This window comes from Protopterus annectens, chromosome 2.part0 (genome assembly GCF_019279795.1).
Source record: "Protopterus annectens isolate FY-2018-M chromosome 2.part0, PAN1.0, whole genome shotgun sequence".
NCBI classification, from domain to species: domain Eukaryota; kingdom Metazoa; phylum Chordata; order Ceratodontiformes; family Protopteridae; genus Protopterus; species Protopterus annectens.
The window spans coordinates 436,548,538-436,568,758 of NC_056728.1; the positions used below are offsets into that span (position 1 = coordinate 436,548,538).

The 20,221-nt window shown below is 40.3% G+C and overlaps 1 protein-coding gene across 1 annotated transcript in view; it reads left to right on the forward strand.

Moving 5' to 3' along the window:
• The window catches only part of VPS13A (vacuolar protein sorting 13 homolog A), a 4,910,496-nt gene that overhangs the window by 4,543,177 nt on the left and 347,098 nt on the right, over window positions 1-20,221 (forward strand). Inside the window, exon 68 of the mRNA XM_044060868.1 lies at window positions 5,416-5,530. Coding sequence (XP_043916803.1) covers window positions 5,416-5,530 — 115 coding nt within the window. The remainder of the gene's footprint in view (window positions 1-5,415; window positions 5,531-20,221) is intronic.

Consider the following 20,221-nt stretch of genomic DNA (forward strand, 5'->3'; position numbering starts at 1 on the left):
ATTTATTTTGTGGTGATTTGAGAACAGTTTGGTGCTCTTACAGCATTGATTTAATGTTTCAGCTTAATTGACCTTAGAAGTTCCATTTGATCTACAAAGATTCTTTGTTCTGCCTTATCTTGTCAGCTATGGGAATATACTTGTGTCCTTTTCTTAACATATTTCCAAAGTTAATCTCATTCTTTCTGTAATTTTCCTTTCTTGGGATTTAAAGTTTGTTTTGGAGGGATTGATGAAGTTTCTCTTTGAATCTGTGTTTTCTTTTTACTTAAAGTTTTCTTTCCAGGAAGACATTATTGCTTGCATTTACCTCAGGTAGGAATATCAGAGCTGTAGGCCATCATGGTTTCCAAACTTTATACAGGCTTTCACAAAGATTGTACATCCTTTTTGTTGACTCTTCCATTATGCCTGAGGTTGTGCAAGATTATCTTAAACCTTAATATTCAACTTCCTTCTTGCTGTATTGTTCTTCGTTACAAAAGAAAGCACAGGTTGTACCTCACAAATCTTATGAGGCAACTCTTTGTCTGCATTTGTACAACTAAAAGGTACAGAAAATCCCATCAGTAATTTTGTGTTTCTGTAAATGAACTGGAAACACCATTTTTGAAACAAACCATTTCAAACTGGATTGCAGTATGTGTTATATTTTCTATGAATTAGTAGCTTGTCCATGCAGGGACCCATTAAAGCATGTTCTATGAAAGGTTCCTTTGCATCCGAGGAGTTTGTTGAGGCACGTCAGTAGAATATATTTGCGAAGCAACTGATTTGTTTCACTGTACACCTTCATTAAATATTGCAAGTTGGACTACATATCTGGGGTTAGAGAAGGCTTTGCTGTGGTTGTCATCTATGGGATCATAACTGTAGCTAGGTTTTTGATGCCTTGCGCAGTTTTCAGAACTGTTCCCCCTCAACTTGAAGTTTAGTGAAAAAAAAGTTCTTCTGCTTAAAAGTGTAGCAGACTCCATGAGGCAAATGTAACAAGCAGCTTACTACAGTTAAATCACTATACACTAAGAGCTTAAGCTGTTCAACCATGACCACAAATCCAGCATCGGCATTCATTTCTGAATGCCAGTAGTGCACTACTATACCAGTAGCATCTGTCATTTGTGCCCCCAATATCCTTCACAACGTGGATGCTTCCACTTGGCCTTCAGTTTCAAGGTTGCTGTTTTTCTGTAAATGGTAAATCACTGCAAGGACAAGGAAGTGTTGCAGTGTCATAGTACAGTTGTGTGAAGTACTCAACCTAATGGCAGACAACTGAATAATTTTCATGCTGCCACAGTATAAGCCCCACCCAAGTCCACCTGAGTGTCTCTGTCTTTCACTTTTTTCTTTGTTTTTTTATTCGGTGTGTATTTTGTGCCCTACTGCTGGTTGATAACATTTTTATGTTTGTATGCTTGGGGAGATGAATTAGCAGCCTTTAATAATCTTGTTGTGTTGTTGTAGGCATTATTATGAAGTGGAAAAATGGATAGCTATTGTTAGCATGTCTGTTTGGCTGTCTTTACAAGTTGCATAGTGAAAGTGTACTCTTAAGAACTGAATATAGCCATACTTCTGGAGTGTGGTTCTTTAGAGGTGCATCATCTGTATATGTTACTTAACTCAAGTTGATAGCAAAGACTGACTTTTGTAGCACTTTGTAAATTTGGACCATGGGTGGAGGTTCAGATCTAGATTTTGCAGTGTATTAAAACAGAGGAATTCTTGCCCAGAGTCATGGGTGGCTTTGTAAACTGGTTACTCCCTTTCTATTGCAAGTGTGTTTAACCTGCATGTCAATGAATGACAGTTCAGCCAATTGGAGAGTGCATCCATTGTTATGTAAATTCCAAACCTAGGAATATGCTTCAGTTAAAGGGGTTATGTCCATTAATGAGTCACTCTGAGGACAGTGGGTCCATTTATCCACTTTTATATGAGTACCCCGCATGGATGTAATGCAGAGTACTTGCTGATCAATGCTTATTGAGTGCTGCCCTATAACTCTGGAGATTGTGCTATCAGCTTTTGAATGCCTGGGAATCATCAGACGTCTTTGAATATAGTGAGTTCTTCAGTAATTGCCACTTTTCTTAAGCTTCTAAGTGAGGCAGGGGGAATACGTTTTTGCAGTTTTATAGTCTGTGATTTTTTTTTTCCATGGACTACATCTATACATTTACTTCCATCACTCATAGCCAAGGAAAAATTAAGGCAACACTGAATACTTGGAAAAATAGGAACATAATTTTGCCATGCATCTTTTCTGTCTTTCTCTGTGTTACTGTCACACAGTCAGCAGCACAAGTCCTCTCTTAGACTACAGATACATCTTAGTTTAATCCTTTTACCATGAGTGAGGTGTAAATGTGTTCTGGTAGAGTGAAACTTAAGTTTACTACCTTACCTCTCAAGTGTACTTCATTATGAGGAGCGTACCTCATTTGGGGTCTTAAAAAGTTCTTCTCCTTGATGTTCCACATTGAAAGGGTCTGTCACACATTCATTGTTAGGAATTTATTTACTGATATCCATGGTAAATAGTAAAGAATCTTAATAATTCATTAAAAGATCTTTTTTGTAAGTAAAACCAGCATATTTTAACCGTCATTTGACCTTCCTAGTTGAAGTTGTTAGAAAGCTAGTAGTGTGTGTATGTTCCATGTTTTGCCCATTTGTTCCACATTATCAGAGCTAGTGTTCCCCATTTTGCAGCTGGGAGGTTGAGAGCTATGATTATTACGCTTCTCGTACTTCTGTGTTTTTTTAGTTGATTTTATTTCTGGGTATACTCTTTATGATAAAGGAGCAAATGGTTTAAAAACAAAACAAAGAGTATGATATTTTTTTGATATTTTAGTTTTACTGTTGACTCACTTTTTTTTCCTTATAACCACACCCACATCGTGATGTCAATTTAGGTATAGGCAATAATTTGCATACACATACAAAGCACTCTGGATAATCAAAAGTACCATACTTCTTTAGAGGAATAGCTACTTGTTTACATTATGGTTTCACTAATAGAGCATCAATGTGTAAAAATTTCAAAGATGGGTGTTCCACCTATGAGAAATAGCTGACAAATTGTCTTATTGCTGCACCTATCATGGAAAATGACCAATATAGACAGTGAGGGATTGTGGGTGCACTTTTTCATAATGTCATGTCAGGCATTTTCAGTTTCAAGAAAATTTTTAAAGGGTGTTGCTTATAATGAAATTAATTGCAAAAATAGCAAACTATTTGCCTCGAACACTAAAATTGCATGTGGTAAGGATATAATACCTATCACTAAGGGTCCATTATTTATAATTGCTAAGGAAGTTGTTGTGACGAAAGGAGGTACTGACAGCATAGCTAGCTGGAATTTTGTAAATAATCATATGTCATTTGTGAATTTCAAACTGGTTTATACAAGATGCTTCTGTTACAAATGTATTAGAACTATATGTCATGTGTATATCAAACGTTTGTGTTGAAAGGGTATTTGTAAAGTGCTTGTGTTTGAAATGTATGCACAGTGTGCCTTACTGGAGAGAAGAGAAATATGTATGCACTGGTGCAACTGTTTAAATGTATATGTTTCAACAGAGGAAACTGGAGGATTAAACTCAGTCCAGAAAACTTTAGAAAAATATCTGAAATTAAATCACTTTATAGACTAGGCCATAAAGATGCAATCTCTAAGGTTTCAAGGCATCCAGAGACTCAGAATCTGTATTAGGAAGCTTTCTGTATTGTCTTCCGGGTGAACTAAGTACTACTTTGGAAGTGTAAAGATATGCAATTGTTTTATGACTTTCAACACCTGCCAAAGATCTGAGCAAAAGCCCTTTTGTGTGTATTTTTACAGGTAGGTGCTAAGTCCTGCCAGATTCCAGCAATCAAGGCTTTCCGTGGGAACTAGAAGTCAGATGAGAAGAAGTGTTGTCATTCTGCAAGCTATCTCAGAAGTAATATTTTAGGTAGTATTTTGAGAAATCTCTTAGTGAGACTGAGCATTTTGTACTCTGTCTTGGGCCTGACAACAACAAGAAGGACCACTTACCACATCATCTGCCTTGCTCAGTTAAGTAAGTACAGAACAGTAACCCTTTTAGATACAATCAGGAATAAAGTGAATTTAGTTTAGATATTGTTTTTCTTTATTTGTCTGAGCCTGTCCTGCAATGTTCTTTTAAAGGTTTCCTGTGATTTGAACTCTGATGTCACTGTGAGTATATATTTAGTCTTGTCTTGTTCTTGTATTATTAAATATTTAAACCTTTCATTGTGGCTAATCTTTGTAGAGATATTTAAGTTTTGAGAGTACTCGCATATTTATTTGGTGACACTGTGTGGGCCACTCTTAATAGCCTTGCTCTTGTTCAAACTATCATTTGTATTATTATTAATATTACACAGTAAAATTGGACACCCTTTGTTAAGGGACTTAAAGTAGCTGGCGAGGGGTTCTGGTGTCAGTGATAACTACCTTGTAGTCTGGGTAGAAGGGGACATAGCTAGTAAACCATAGCCAGCCTTACCCAGGGGAATGTGTGTTAGCCACTTGGGCAGGGACATGAAGCACTAGTTGGACAGAGAGAGTGTAGGAGGACTTGGCTTGGAACCCTGGGTAAGGACTCAACTCTATAGCTGTGCCAGAGGGGGAGTCTTATTGGGGATCTGGAGAAAGAGAGGAATCTAGCCCCGGACTGACTGTGGTCTCTGTGTGCTCTTATGGAAAATTGCACTTGATGCAGAGAGCTGCATCTGGAAATACTGTGTGTGTACCTGTCATCCTCCCAGTGAATATTCCCCACTAGTGCCAGTGGTGAGGGCTGAGGCTCCTTGATTACTGGTCCAGTGGTGGGTCGTCACAATTGTGACAATACATTTTAACATAGAATGACTAATATCAATGCTGTTACTGTATGTATTTGGTGTCAGCAACATGCTGCTGTTACTGCATATATTTAATATTAACCTCATTCTGCTGCCTTTATTTTTTGTCCACAAAAGAGGTTTTTCTCTTGTAAGTTTTTAATTGCATTCAGTTTTTGATGAAACTGTGATTGGGATTTAAATATATTGGATGGGTATTTTTTTTAATCTGTGTCTCCTTTGAGGTGCCAATATTAATATGCAGGTTTATGATAGTCTGATACACACTATATTTGCGTTGTTTCATATAGTCTCTCATGTTCTATCCTTTTCCTGGAATTCTGTGCCATCTTCATCCTTTTCGTAATTTGTATGTCATGTTTTCTTCTCTGTCTCCTCTGTACTTGTAGCACCATGCATGAAACTGTATGGTGAGTGGGACTAGCTCACAAAGAAAATTATACAAATACAAACCAGTATTGCTGTAAAACAATTCTGTTGTATGTGTGTGCATAGACCATGTTGACATGTTTGTGTTTTTGCCAGTGCAACTGAATCTGTGGAAGAACCAAAAAGTCTTCGTCCCCCTCGCTTTATTCATGAAGATGGAATTATAAGGCCATACAGATGGATGGAAGGAGAAGGTAGCCAACTGCTACAGGTAATGGATGAAATGCAGTATAGTTGGAAGAAGTTTTCCCCCACAGGAAACTTTTTTTTAGTGATGATAGTAGTAGTAATATTTTACTATATTTTAATTTCTGCTTATTTTGATGCATTCTTTTCTGGGAAGGCAAAAGATACTGCAGCATTTTAAATACATTTTATTAATTTCTCACAGTTTAAACAATGGCATAGGTATACATACATTAATAAAAAAGAAAAACAACAGTAAAATGTTTCATTATTTTCATGCACTATACATATGGTTTTTAACAAATTTGATTTACTCCAGCACTACATAAGTTGCTCAGTTCCTGACTTTCCTTAAAAACCTCACACTTCCTCCTCTAGAATATTGTATCTAATGATGTTCATAGTGTTTCACTGCTGCAGTCATTACACTTGGTTTATCCTGCCGTCAGGCGGTCCCGGAGTTGGCCAGAGTTCCAAAGTCTTGGTCCGGTGTCAGTTGCTGTCGCTTCTTCCCTGACGTCAGTGCGCCAGGGGTATATAAGATGCAGGCGACACCATTTTCTTCAGTCTTTCTTGCCGCGCGGTGCCCAAAGCAAAAGCAGTTCGCAAGTGCCGGTCGGCCGACTCCTGAGATTTTTGAAGTCGAATTTCAGAACCAAAGTCTTCAATAAAGCTAAGTACCCCATTGGGGAAACTTTTTCTTGCCTCAGACCGATGTCAGTAAAAGTTAACAATTGCATTTCTTGTGGGAAGCAAATACCTCATAAGGATTTTCATCCTTACTGTATTCCATGCCTAGGCCCAGACCAAGACGTCACTAGTTATCTGTTTTGTGCTAGATTTAACAAGCGCACTATTAAACATCTGTTTGATTTTGCTCGCCATTATTTTGGCCGGAGGTTCAATTATACCATACCGTCAGAACAACCGATGACCGGAATACACAAAAAAACTCAAAGACAAAGATAAGGACAGGCATCCGAGGTCTAAAACTGACGATGAAGCCTCTTCTAGGCCAGTCACCGGCTCTCAGTGAGGCGCTTTCGCAGCCCCTGACACCCACTACCTCAGAGCCACAGGCTGCCTCCGACTCCCACATGGAGATTTCTAGGCCTCTGGAAACTCAAGGTATTGGGCCTACGGAAATTAACCCCTCAGATGGGTCTGGAGCCGCTGAGCAGGCATCGGCTTTTGAGGGTGTTTTCAGACCTTCACAGATTACCATCAAAACTACAACTAAGTCTAAAACTCCATTAAAGACAAAGAAACAAGTACAGCATTTGCCTGGGCAGGCCTCCATGCCTAAAAAACAGATGCTCAAAATGGCCAAAGACCTAATTACTTTGATCAGGGGTTCCCATCCCCCTCCTGATAAAAGGCCTAGGCAGGATACAGACTATGGTTCCTCTGACCAGGTTTCCATTTCTTCTGATTCCTCTTCAGACCAGGGATACTCTTTACCCCCATATGAGGACTCTGATGCTGAAGAATCAATCCCTTCAGCCTCTCCTCCTGAGGATTACTCTTTTGGGGAAACTTTACATACCATGAGGGAGCATTTCCATTGGGAGAACCAGAATTATTCAGAATCCAAGAAAAGGCTCAGAGATTTCCTTTTATTGCCTCAGCACAGGCCCCTTGCTATTCCGCCTGTGTTGGATATTGTGGATGATGTGTTCTCCCAATCCAGTTTGACTCCTGATTCTTTGCCCCCAGCAGCAGTCAAGCCAGATAGGTACTACAGAGTCCCTGACTCTCACAAATTTCTTTATAAAAACCCTGCTGCTGACCCAGAAACTATTTCCCAGGGTCCCAAAGGGGTAAAGGCTTACACTGCTAAAAATCCAGTTCCCTCGGACAGGGATTCTAGAGCATTAGACAGATGGGGAAGAAAGTTTACACTTCTGCAACTTTAGCAGTAAGGGCCTTAAATTGCCAGTTCCACATGCTTAAGTACCAACAATATTTACTGTGTATGTTAAAACAGAAAATGCTTACAAGCTCAGAAGGTCCTGATTATAAGGAAATGCAGGATTTATTGCATGCAGCTGAACAAGTGGGAAAACATACTCCGCAATGTGGTTTTGATTCATTAGAGGCTTCTTGTAGAGCCGCAGTTACGGGATCTGTGATTCAAAGGCATGCTTGGTTAAAAGAACAAGGTTTACCTGATCATGTTAAGGCAAAATTATTGGATGATCCTTTACAGCATGATATCTTGTTTGTTGTTAAGGCAGAAGAGGTACTAAAGAAAATGGAGGATAAGGCAAAATCTGTGCAAACAGTGAAGGATTTCTTACAGGTACAGCCACCTCGATTTAGCAGAAATTGGCCTTCTAAAAATTGGTCCTTTTCAGTGTCAGACAGGCCACAAAGAGGCAGATACAGACACCCAAGAGGCAGATCTCAGCCCCAAGGCTCTTACAGACCACGACAGTGGGGTGCTTCAACCCCCAAAGGAGGAGAAGACAAGTCACAACCTTATAGGAAACAGTCCTAATGATTTCCCCTTTCAAATGCCAAGCACTTGCCTTTTGGCCGCCCCCTTAGGGGGAAAACTAGCACTTTTTTTCACAAAATTGGCATATAATCACCCAGGACAATTGGGTACTGAATATTGTGTCTCAAGGTTACAGGTTCCACTTTCACACTCTACCAAGGCCAAAAGGAATGCCAGACCTGCCACAAAATCAATGGGCAGAGGTACAAAAACAAATTACAGCCCTCATGGACATGAGAGCTATTCAAAAAGTGCCAAAACAGGAACAAGGACAAGGATTCTACTCAAGATTGTTCTTGGTCCCCAGAAAGGACAAAGCCTGGAGACCCATACTGGACCTATCTACTCTAAATACTTACCTGGATATTCCGAAATTCAAAATGCTGACACTGCAGCAACTTCTTCCCATGCTGGGCAAGAAGGCTTGGCTGGTTACCTTGGACCTCAAAGAGGCATACCTGCATGTCCCAATCAGACAAAATTGCAGAAGATACCTCAGATTCATAGCTGGCACAATACATTACCAATTCTCTGCACTGCCCTTTGGCTTATCTACTGCGCCCAGGGTCTTCACAAAATGCCTGGCTCCAGTAATTGCATTTTGCAGACAAAAAAGAATTCAAATATATCCCTACTTAGACGACTGCCTTATTCAAGCAGAGAGCAAGGACATTCTTCTAAAGCATTTGGCGTTTGTAAAAAGATTGCTAATTTGCCTAGGGTACGCAGTAAATGAAAAGAAGTCAAAACTAGTGCCCTCACAAGAGATAATATTCCTGGGTGCCAGCTTAAATACAACGGCCCAGATGGCTTATCTCACGCCAGACAAACAAGGACAACTGACTCAGTACTTTCAGTTGATGGCAACAAAAACCCAACTCCCTGCAAGAAAAATTCTGCAGGCCTTGGGGTTCATGGCGTCCTGCATACTACTAATACCATATGCCAGACTGCATATGAGGAAATTACAATGGTACCTAAAACGTGTGTGGACTCAACACTGTCACAATTTGGAAACAGTAATACCACTTATTCCCTGCCTACAACAGGAGTTTCGATGGTGGGCACAGGCATGTCACCACAACAAGGGACAGCCTTTCCCTTTACCCTAGTCTTGGAAAAACTAACAGGCAGACACTAACAACAGATGCTTCGGATTACGCCTGGGGAGCACACATGGCAGGAAAATGTATTCAGGGCAATTGGGCCGCAGACCAAATGCATCTTCACATCAATCAAAAAGAGATGCTAGCTGTACAAAATGCCCTAACAGCTTTCAAGGGCCTTCTGCATCCAGGACAACTACTACTAAAGACGGACAACACCACAGTTATGTGGTACATAAACAAGCAAGGGGGCACCCATTCCTATCCCCTCTGCAAACAAGCCATGACTTTGTGGAACACAGCACTGACCTATCAAGTTCATCTGCAAGCACAATTCCTGCCTGGAAAGAAAAATACTCTGGCAGACAATTTAAGCAGAAACATCATGGATCCTCACGAGTGGAAATTAAATCCACAAGTATTCAGCATGATAACACAAAAATGGGGGGTGCCCAGACATAGATCATTTTGCCTCCCCTCTTAACTGCCAACTACAGAAATTCTGCACAAGGACTTACCACTCACAAGCATGGAAAGTGGATGCTCTCTCGTTCAGCTGGAAAACCCCAAAAGTTTATTCCTTCCCACCACTGCCTCTCCTCTCAAAGGTACTCCTAAAAGCCAGATAAGAAAGGCCAAAAATGATCCTGATTGCCCCAGAATGGCCACGCCAGCACTGGTACCCTATCTTAAAGAACTTGGCTCAAGGCCCAGCATGGATTTTACCTCAAATTCCTCAACTTCTGACTCAACACAACAATCAGATCCTGCACAGCTAGCTCAAAATCTTAAACCTGGCTGCATGGCAGATTACTTAGCCAAGCAACCAACACCTCTCTCTAAAGCTGTTATGGATGTTATTTTGGAGGCCAGGAGGCCCAGCACCAGGACATCCTATTCAGAAAAGTGGAAGAGATTCTGCGCCTGGAACCAGGCTCAAAGCTTTGACCCTCTTCTTCCAAATATTCCTCAGATATTACAATACTTTACTGAGATGCTGGGCAAAGGCCTATCTTTTTCATCCATTAAGATCCACGCTTCTGCCATCTCACCTCATTACAACACGGATCCTCCTATTTTCTCTCATCTATTATTAAAACAGTACCTCAGAGGGGTTAAAAACATAAGACCGCCCCGGACAGCACCAACACTAACTTGGGAACTCAACTTTGTCTTGGAAAAACTAACTTTACCTCCTTTTGAATCAGCCAATACAGCAGAATTAAAATATGTGTCATGGAAAACTGCTCTGCTTCTAGCAATAACCTCAGCACGAAGAGTCTCAGAGTTACAGGCACTAATGGCAGTGGAACCTTTCATCATTTTTCATCAGGACAGAGTTTCTTTAAGAACAAACCCCACTTTTATGCCAAAGGTGGTATCCAGTGTGGCTCTTAACCAAACTATTCACTTGCCAACATTTTATCCAAATCCCCAGAATAAGGGGGAGAGACTTCTGCACTCATTGGACATACACAGGCAGTTATGCTTCTACTTGGACAAAATAAAAGCTTTCCGGAAAACTGAGCAATTGTCTGTTGCATATGCTATGGGATCACAGGGAAAGGCTATTTCAAAGCAGACCATTTCAAAATGGATAGGACACTGTATCAGTTTCTGCTACACACAGCATGGAAAAACTGTACCTAGCAACATTAGGCCACATTCCACCAGGACAACAGCCACTTCAACTGCCTACCTTAGAGGAGTACCTACCAAGGATATTTTGGAAGCTGCAACTTGGAGTTCAGTGCACACCTTTACCAAGCAATTACCACTTGCCTCTTTACTCTAAATCCAGAGCTGGCTTTGCCGCTGCAGTGCTGCACGGCCTCATAGCCACCCCAAATCTTTTATAGACCCAGCCACCCAACCTCAGCTTTGGGATTCAACCCAAGTGTAATGACTGCAGCAGTGAAACACGAACATAGTACAGTTTTGTACCTACCATAAAAGTAGATGTTCGAGTGTATTCACTGCTGCAGTCCAGGTTACCCTCCCTTCATCCCCACATTCTTAGCTGGGACTTATCTATACCTTTTTACCCTATACAACCTATGTGGTGTATTTGCTTGTAACTGAATGTATTGTTTTCATTTTGTACGTATTTTTTATTAGCAATATGTATTGCCTACCTATTTGGGGGCACCTGACATCTGGGGCAAGAAAAACTGAAGAAAATGGCATCGGCTGCATCTTATATACCCCTGGTGCACTGACGTCAGGGAAGAAGCGACAGCAACCGACGTCGGACCAAGACTTTGGAACTCTGGCCGACTGCGGGACCGCCTGACAGCAGGATAACCCCAAGTGTAATGACTGCAGCAGTGAATACACTCGAACATCTACATTTATGGTAGGTACAAAGCTGTACTTTCTTATTTTCATTGCAATCCTCAATAAGTGGGTCTGGGTCCAATCCTCGGATCCAACTCAGCCACTTAATTTTAGATTCTAGGCTCCAACTCTCGAGCTCCTCCCTTACCCATAATGTCCCTGATCACTGTATTACCTCAGATCTTATTTGCCACTCTCCAAGATCGACGGGATTGCAATTGCTTGAGCTCCTTGTGATTTGTAGTGACTGAATAGTTATATATTTCCTTTTTCCTTTTTATAATAATAAGACTATCTTCCTTACCCTCTTAAAAATTATTCTTTACTGAGTTTTTTGGTAAACGTTTAACTATCATTGTTGATAACTCATTTTTTTCTGTGCCTTAAGGTAATTCTACTGCTACTATTGTTGGTAGTTAGCGGTTTTTCTTTTTTCTTTTCCTTCTTTCCTGTTCTAAAAAAAATTTCTTTTTTTGTGTAGTCACTATGCTTGTCTTTTTTCAGTGTGACTGATAAGCCTGCTGGTTTCAAGAAATGCACTTCCTGTGGGTATAATTTCTCAAACTCTTATGCCCACAGGGAGTGCGTATATTATTTGGGCGTGGCACATCTGGAACTTCCTACTTCATTTGTGCAGCCTTTAATGCTAGCGCTATTAGTGATAGAAGAAACACATCAATTTTAAAAGGCCTCATTCTGGCCTCGTCTTTTTCTGCAGGTACTTGTTCTTCAGAGGCTCATACCCACATACCCACTCTCAAAAATCTAAGGAGCCCAGTGAGCACTTTAAACATTCACCTGCCTGGTGTCCTCAATCACCACTTTCTTTGGAGCTTGCTAAGAAGGTTTCCAAGACCTCGGATTTGAAGTCTTTGAATCCGACGCCTACTATAGTCAAATCTCTTTGCCACTATGCTCTCTGGGGACTGTATCCCCAAGAACGAGGTCTCCTTTTCTGCAAGAGATTCCCAAAATGTTGTCCAGGCCACCTTCCACTTCTTCCTGTGTTAGTTCTTTTTGAAGTCTTTCCAAGTTGGAGGTGGATAGGATGATGAGAAAATTCTGAAGGTTATTTCATCTTCCATGCCAGAGATTTCCCTGATCCGATCTGCTCCAACTCTGTTGGAACACAGTGGCTATCAGACCTGAAGCATCGAAATTGAGTCTGAGGGGTTGATTTTGACTCTGAAGTTTTCAGAGCCCTTGCTTCCTCTTGGAACTATGGAATTGGTAGCTCAGCTCTGACTCCTCCCTTGGAGCAGAGGGTCAGGGAGGCCCGAAGATTGTCTGCTCTGAGAGTCTCAATTTCAGTAGGATTGTCCTCGGCCTCTCCTGATCCCTATACATTTGAGGTGGTAGAGAGAGTCTTCTCATATCCCAGAGAAGTTTCAACTCTTTCTTCTTCAGATCCATGTTTTGTTCCCTCTTTGGATCTCGTGTTTGAGTTTTCTCATCCTACACCTCAAGGACAGCCAAGCCAGGTGAGCTTCCAAGCAGTTCCTGGCAGGAAACTCCCTATTTCTTCTGACACCTTCCTGGAACATCCCACTGAGGAGGTCCCTCAGAAAAGATCATGGAAGAGGAGGCACTTGGATTCTCTGCAGGAATCCCTCACAGAAGACACAGATTTTGATGAAGGGGAAAGGGTGTCCTAGATCTCCACCTAAGAATGTCTCATTTGGAAGCATCTTAGAGATCCTTTGACAGAAAGGTGGTTAGTCTTCCCAAACCCCTTCATAGGTGTTTACTAGGCTAACGATCACAGGGGCCTTTTTAAGCCTAGCCATGCATCCCAAATCTTTGACAATTTCTGCTACTCTTGATAAGTATAAGCATGGGCATGGGAGATGAACCTTTTACAGGTTCCCAGGAGGAATCAGTGTTCTTGGAACCCTTTGTGTCTGGACCATCTATGTCTTAGGTTAGCCCATGTGTGAGTGAGCTAAAATACCTTGTCTCCTGCAGAACATGGAAGAAACTGGATTCCGTAGAACCAATTCCCAAATGTCTGGACAAGATTTAAGTGCCCCTTCTGACAGAAAACACTGGACCAAAGGTATTCCTGTAGATACCATGGTTGTTGCGGCAGGCACTAGGAAGGAGTTGGCTGAACAGAGCTCCTCTGTCCATCCCCCTAGCAGGGAGTCCAGGGCATGGGACAGGTTTGGGAAGTGAGTACATGCATCAGCGACCTTCGCCTTACGGTCGCTAAATTATTTGGTACATTTCACTAGGTTACTGAGGGACTTGGTCAAGGAACTCTCTAACTCTACCATTGGGTCCATGTCCACAGAGGAACAGAAGTTCTTTTTCTCGCAACTGGCCACTCTGCAATCCATTCCTAACATGTCCATGAGGTTAATCTTGCATGCAGCTGAAGGTTTTCATGGGCTACTGGTTCAGGCATAGCCATTAGGAGACATGCCTGAATGTGGTTGTGCAATTTCGCAGAGCCCTTTAAGGTGTAATTCATCAACAGTCCCTTTGATGGATTTTCCTTTTTTTGGGCCAGCAGTTAAAAGGACACTCTCCTGCAGTTCAGTTTATAAAGAATTCCAAATTCCAGATGGTCACGGTTCAGTCCATTCTACCTCTCCTTCATAAGGCTGACTAGATATGCTCTCTAGATCTTCGAGATGCATACTATCACATCAAAATGAACAGCTGCTGTCAAAGATATGTACACTTCTGGCTGGGAGCCTTTCATTACCAGTTCAGATCCCTGCTCTTTAGTCTCACCACAGACCCCAGGATGTTCAGCAAATGCATGGCAGTGGTAGCAGCTCATCTAAGACTGTGCAGAGTCAGAGTGTTTCCTTATTTAGATTACTGGCACCTTACTGTACTGAACAGGCATCTTCTGGAAAGGGCCAGAGATTACCCACCTCATTTATCTCAGTCTCCGGGAATTACGATAAATCTGGCAAAGTCACAAATTCAGCCAGTTCAAGTCTGGGAGTTTATAGGGTGCTCGTCTAGATAGTCAGTTGTCTAGCTCTTCTGCCTCAAAACAGAATTCCTACTTTGAAATCGCATGTTAGTCAGGTTCTTCCTCATCCTTCTCCCCCAGCAAAAATAGTTCTCAGAGCTCTAGAGTTGATAGCTGTAGCAATAACTTTAATTTCCACTGCTTGTCTCTATATGAGAATTCTTCAATGGATTTTAGCAGTGCAATGGTCTTTTCATTGACATCCATTCTGAAGAGATTTGTCAAGGGTGCCCGTTTATCTTTCCTCCCCTGAACACCACTTTGACCATTATTTGGGATGGCCAGTTCAAAGCACACAGTCCCAAGAAGAGACCAGTTTGCATGTAAATGTTCTAGAGATGAGAGTGGTGCTTCTAGTGCTGCATGCCCTTCAGAGCTGTCTGCCACTACGAACTATTGCTATTCAAATGGACATGTCAGTAGTCTGTTACATCAACAAATGGGGGGGAACGGATCCTATCCCCTATGCCAGGAAGCAATGAAAGTTTGGCAGTGGGCGATCTCCTCCAACCACTTTCTGGTAACAACATACATACCCGGGAAATCCAACATCTTAGTGGACAACCTCAGCAGAACCATCCTGATGCCTCACGAGTGGTCTCTCAGTCAGTCAGTGATAAATATGGTCTTCCACAAATGGGGTCAACCATGTTGCAACCTATTCTCCTCTCCCCTCAACAACAAATGTAGCAGGTTTTTTGCCCTAATTTCCCCTCAGGGACAGTCACCAAGAGATGCTGTAGTCCACATTAGGCCGTCTGGTCTCTTTTTTATGCTTACCCTCCCCTGCCTCTAATACTCGTTTCTTCAGAAAATACGCCAGTTAAAGAACAAAGTAATCCTCATTGCCCCTTACTGGCCTCGGCAGGTGTGGTTTCCCTTGCTATGGTCTCACCTAGTATGTCCACCTTGGACACCGGATCTCACTCCATATCTCCTGTCATACCCCTCAAGGGTGATTCTTCCAGATATTACAGGCCTCAAGTTGACTACATGGTTTCTCCAATTCCAGTGATGGCTAGACATTCCAGGCTTTACTTCCCAGTTTGGCAGAGTCTTTTCTCATCCCACAAACCTTCAACTAGGAAGATTTATAAGATTAAATGGAAAAGATTTTCTTTGTGGGCTGATCAGAGAGACTTGGACATTTTCATGGCTCTACTCCTGGCTGTTTTAGATTTCCATGCCTCCATTTTTTTAAACTGGGGCAAGTTTCGCCACCATTAAAGTTCAGCTGGCAACCATCTCCACCACCACATCAGAGATAATGCCTCCCCTTTAGCTTCATGGAAGTTATGCAAGGCTTTCCTAAAAGGTACATTTTTACTTAGACCTCCAATTCAAGATCCCACTCCACCATGGGAGCTGACTTTGGTATTACAGACATTGGTGCACCCACCATTTTAGCCTTCAGCTAAAATAAACCTTAAGTTTCTATCTTGGAAACTGTCTTTTTGGTGTCTATCACTTCAGCAAAATGTGTGTTAGAACTCCAAGGACTATCTTCAAAACCACCATGTTTGATATTTCACAAGGAAAGAGTTATCTTACTTTACTAATCCTTTTTTTCTACCAAAAGTGGCCTCTGAATTAAACACCAATCGGGTGATCAATTTACTGGTTTTCTTTCCTGAGTTTAACAGTAAAGGAGAATATACACTTCATCTCTTAGATGTCCATAGGCAACTTCATTTTTGATCTTCATAGGACTAAGGAATTTAGGAAAACTAATCAATTGTGTCTCTTCTTCTCCAATAACAAGATGGGGAAAAAATGTTTCAAAACTACACTAGCTAAATGGATAACAGACTGTATTTCTTATGTTTATTCCTTGAGAGGCCTAACATTACCAAGACAACTAAAAGCTCATTCACCTAGGTCAGTGGCTACATCAGCTGCTTTTTGGGCTAGAGCCTCCATTGATGACATTTCTGTAGCTGCCACATGATCTAATGCTCATACTTTTATTTCTCGCTACAAATTAGATATCATCTCCAGGAAAAGAGCAGCATTCGGTTCTGCATTTCTTTGGAAAATCCTTCCCTGAAGGCCACCAAATGTAATCGTAGCTGGGCACTCTGTCCCATTCATTGAGGAATGAATGAAAATGACATCAGATGTAAAAAACTCATGTACTCCCCATAACTGTGCATCTGTGTTGTCCATTTTCATTCTTCCTCAACTTTTCTCCTACTTTCCCCCATTCATATCTTTGGGAATGACCTAACAGAATTGTTGTTAGTAACCATAGTTCCTGTTTCATCACCTGATCTTTCAGTGGTCACTTTTCTGTCATAGCTAACTTGAGATACCTTGTGATATTGTATAATAGCAGAAAAATTGATCTGAGGTAATATAGTGGTTAGGAGGGATTATGGGTAAGGGAGGAGCTAGAGAGTCGGATCCTAGAATCTAAAAGAAATTGGCCAATTTGGATCCGAGCCCTTTTGTTGAGGAAGAATGAAAATGGACCGCACAGATGCATAGTTATGGTGAGTACATAACTTTTATTTTGCGTATATTTTCCCCAAAACTTTCATTTATTTTTTATGTAATTTGTTCCTTCCCTTTTTGACAGATTGTACCGACTGTTTCTTCTTTCCTTTACAGTATTCAGTGCTTTAGTTCAATTGGTTTAGATTTTCATTTCCATTTTCTACTAAATCTTTTTTTGGCAGACAGCAGCATCAAGTGTAGTAAAACATTTCTGTGGGTAGATAATTCAGATCTTATATCCCTACTCAGAAGAATAATTTCATTGGTTTCAATCATCCCCTCCGACACACACACACACACACACACACACACACACTCACACACACATTTCTGGCAAAGTGCTATGTTGGGAATTTTTTAAATCTTCCAGCTTACTACCCTCCCAAAAAAAAAATATAAAAATTCCCAATTACCCCTTTCTCTCTTTTCCATCACACCTCCATAATTTGCTATGCATATAAGGAAATATTGTCTTGAGTATAAAAATTCCTAAGAAAATACTATGTAAAAATCCTAATTCTTCTGGACTTTATTACATATCTGATAGCCATGTGGATTTTCTCCACTGTTTCTTTGTAAATTGTCTTTTCAGTCTCCCTTTCTCTTCTTTCTAACCTCTTTTAATTGATTGCTACAGTTGTTATGCAGTATTTTATATGCAGTACTAATTAAACCTTTTTTAACAGCAGCTTCTGTTCCAGACTCCACTAAAAGCCCTACCAGAGCTGGTCTTTTACTTAACACTCTCTTATCCTTTTCTCTTTGCCCATACTATATTATCAGTCCCTGATATGGAAGGCAGTACTTGCAGTTCAAACATCTCCTTGGCCTTATCCCATTCTATCACCTTTTCCTCCCTAGTTGTTTGCTGTCAGTACCTTGATTCCTTTGCTAATGTTATACAATAAATTCCAGGCCCTCTTGCCTATTTTCTCGCATCCCTTTAGGTAAAATCCCCTTTCTACATTCCCATGTTGGCTTAGCTTCCTGAGTATTTTTACTACCTTATAAATATAATAATCTGTATTGTTGTCGTTATTTTTGTTAAGGTCCTGCATCCAAAATCATACACTCTCATTATTTCTTGATTGCCCAACCCCATTTTACCATCATTCCATTCCACTTTGATTTATAGCTTTCTGCTTGAGTTATATAAATATGAACATTAACTGATTAGCTCTAAAGTATTCCTTCACATCAGGCAATCCTAACCACTTTGTTCTATGGGGAGAATCAACTTAACTCTTGCACTCTTCCCCTTATATAAATATATTCCTTCCACCCTTTATTAATTATCATGCACAGCTTCTCCTCTGGTTGATAAATCTAAAAGTTATTTTAGCATTCATATCCATAATCAAGAGCTTCCTGCTTCTCAATTGTTTTTTTTTATCCTTTGCTCATTCTCTTCCCACATATCCTTAGATGTTGTTAAAGAATCCTTTTTAACCTGTACGCCTAATACTTCATCTTATCATGTCCCAATAAATATGGGTATCACTGAAACAATTTCTGCATGAGTACATGGTTTACCATTTTAGCCTTGGTGGTGGTGTCTTTTATTTTGTATCCTGAAAAGATTTGAAGTGGTCTCAAAATGTTCCACAACACAGAACTGTCTCCTTCTGGATTTATCAAGAACTAAATATTATAATCTGCAGACAAGTCTTACTTTTCTTGATTACCATAGCAGTTTTATCATTGAACTTGTGAGTCCCTTATTTTCTTTGCTAATGGTTCTAAAGAAAATAAAGGGGAAAGATGACCTCATATATCCTTTTTCTACCGTTATTTTATCAGGTAATGTAAATGATTCCATTGAGCAGCTCACAAAATCTCAGATAACTCTGTTGAATGCTTTGTCTGATTCAAGAACTACCAAACTAGTGATGTTTTTTTATACTCATCTCTGTTCTGTTAGTATTTTCAAATGTTTGTTTGCCCTCCAAAAACACATTGATTTATATATACCTATCGCTTCTGGCAACCCTATTACCATTCTCCTAGCTAGATTGTGGTTTACAATTACTATTGATATGTATGAACCTGGATTTGAAGGGTCTTTACCCTGAATGGGTAATGCAGCTGCCACAACTTTCATCTACGATGCTGGATCTGTTCTGCCTTTTAGAATACTGTTAAACAAAACTTCCAGATCTTTATAATTTTCTTCCCTCCTAACTTCCCAGTTTCCACAGGAACACCCTCTGTTCCAGGAAGCTTCCATGATGACAGCTTGTATAGCACCATTTTTATCTCATTCCTTCTTATCTTAGCTATTAATTATTGAGCCTCATCTTCCTCTAACATTGACATATGTAAATCTTCTGTAAATTTCCATTTGTTTCTTTTCTTGGTTTCCACATTTCTCTGCTTTATACAGATTTTCTTATAATTTCTAAAATGTCTGTATTACCTCTGTAGGCTTTCTGGGTACTTTTCTTATTATGGGCTCCCTAAGTTTGGTCACAGCTCTTTCTACATTCTGTTGCCTAAGTTGTGCTAACAGTTTTGTACTCTGGATCTGTTATCAAAAAAAACTTACATAATAGCAACCCTTCTAAACTCATATATATTATCCAAGTACTCTCTTATTTTCCCTTTAGCATTCACTAATTGCTGCTACTCTTGTTTTATGAAATACCATTTGGCTGCAATTCTTTAACCTTTAACAACCCTTGTAAATAATATGTATCACCTCTTTCTCATCTCTCTTTCTCATTTCTACCATATCTTAAACTCTTGTTTTCATTTAATCCTACTGCCTAACTTATCCCTCCTAAGGAAATATTTATCTTCCCTAATAACTCGGAAATCATTTCCATTGTCCTTTCTTTAAATTCATCTCTTCATAACAGATAACTAGTAAAGCATCATTGTCTCATTTTTACTTACTTACCTTGTATCGTTGTCTCGGTCTTTATTATTGCATGAGGTAAAGTAATTATTGGATCTTTTTCAAAGTTTTAAGCTGAGTACCCATGCACCTGTGAAGTATAGTTTACATCCATTATAGCACAGTTATATTACTGTGGAGAAAATGTCAATTCTGTATGGGTTCCTGATAGCATATTCATATGTTCCATTACAAATATTCCGAGATATATATATATATTTTTTCCCTTCTCTGTCCCCTTGATCACCTTCTGTATTGTAAATTAGAATCCGCTCCCCACCGATAAATATTCCCTGATGGAAGCTAATCATTTACCCAAAATGCTCATAATAGTAGTTTTTGGTGGAATATAAATATATGCCAGCATAATCCTCCCCCTTTTCCAGTAACCA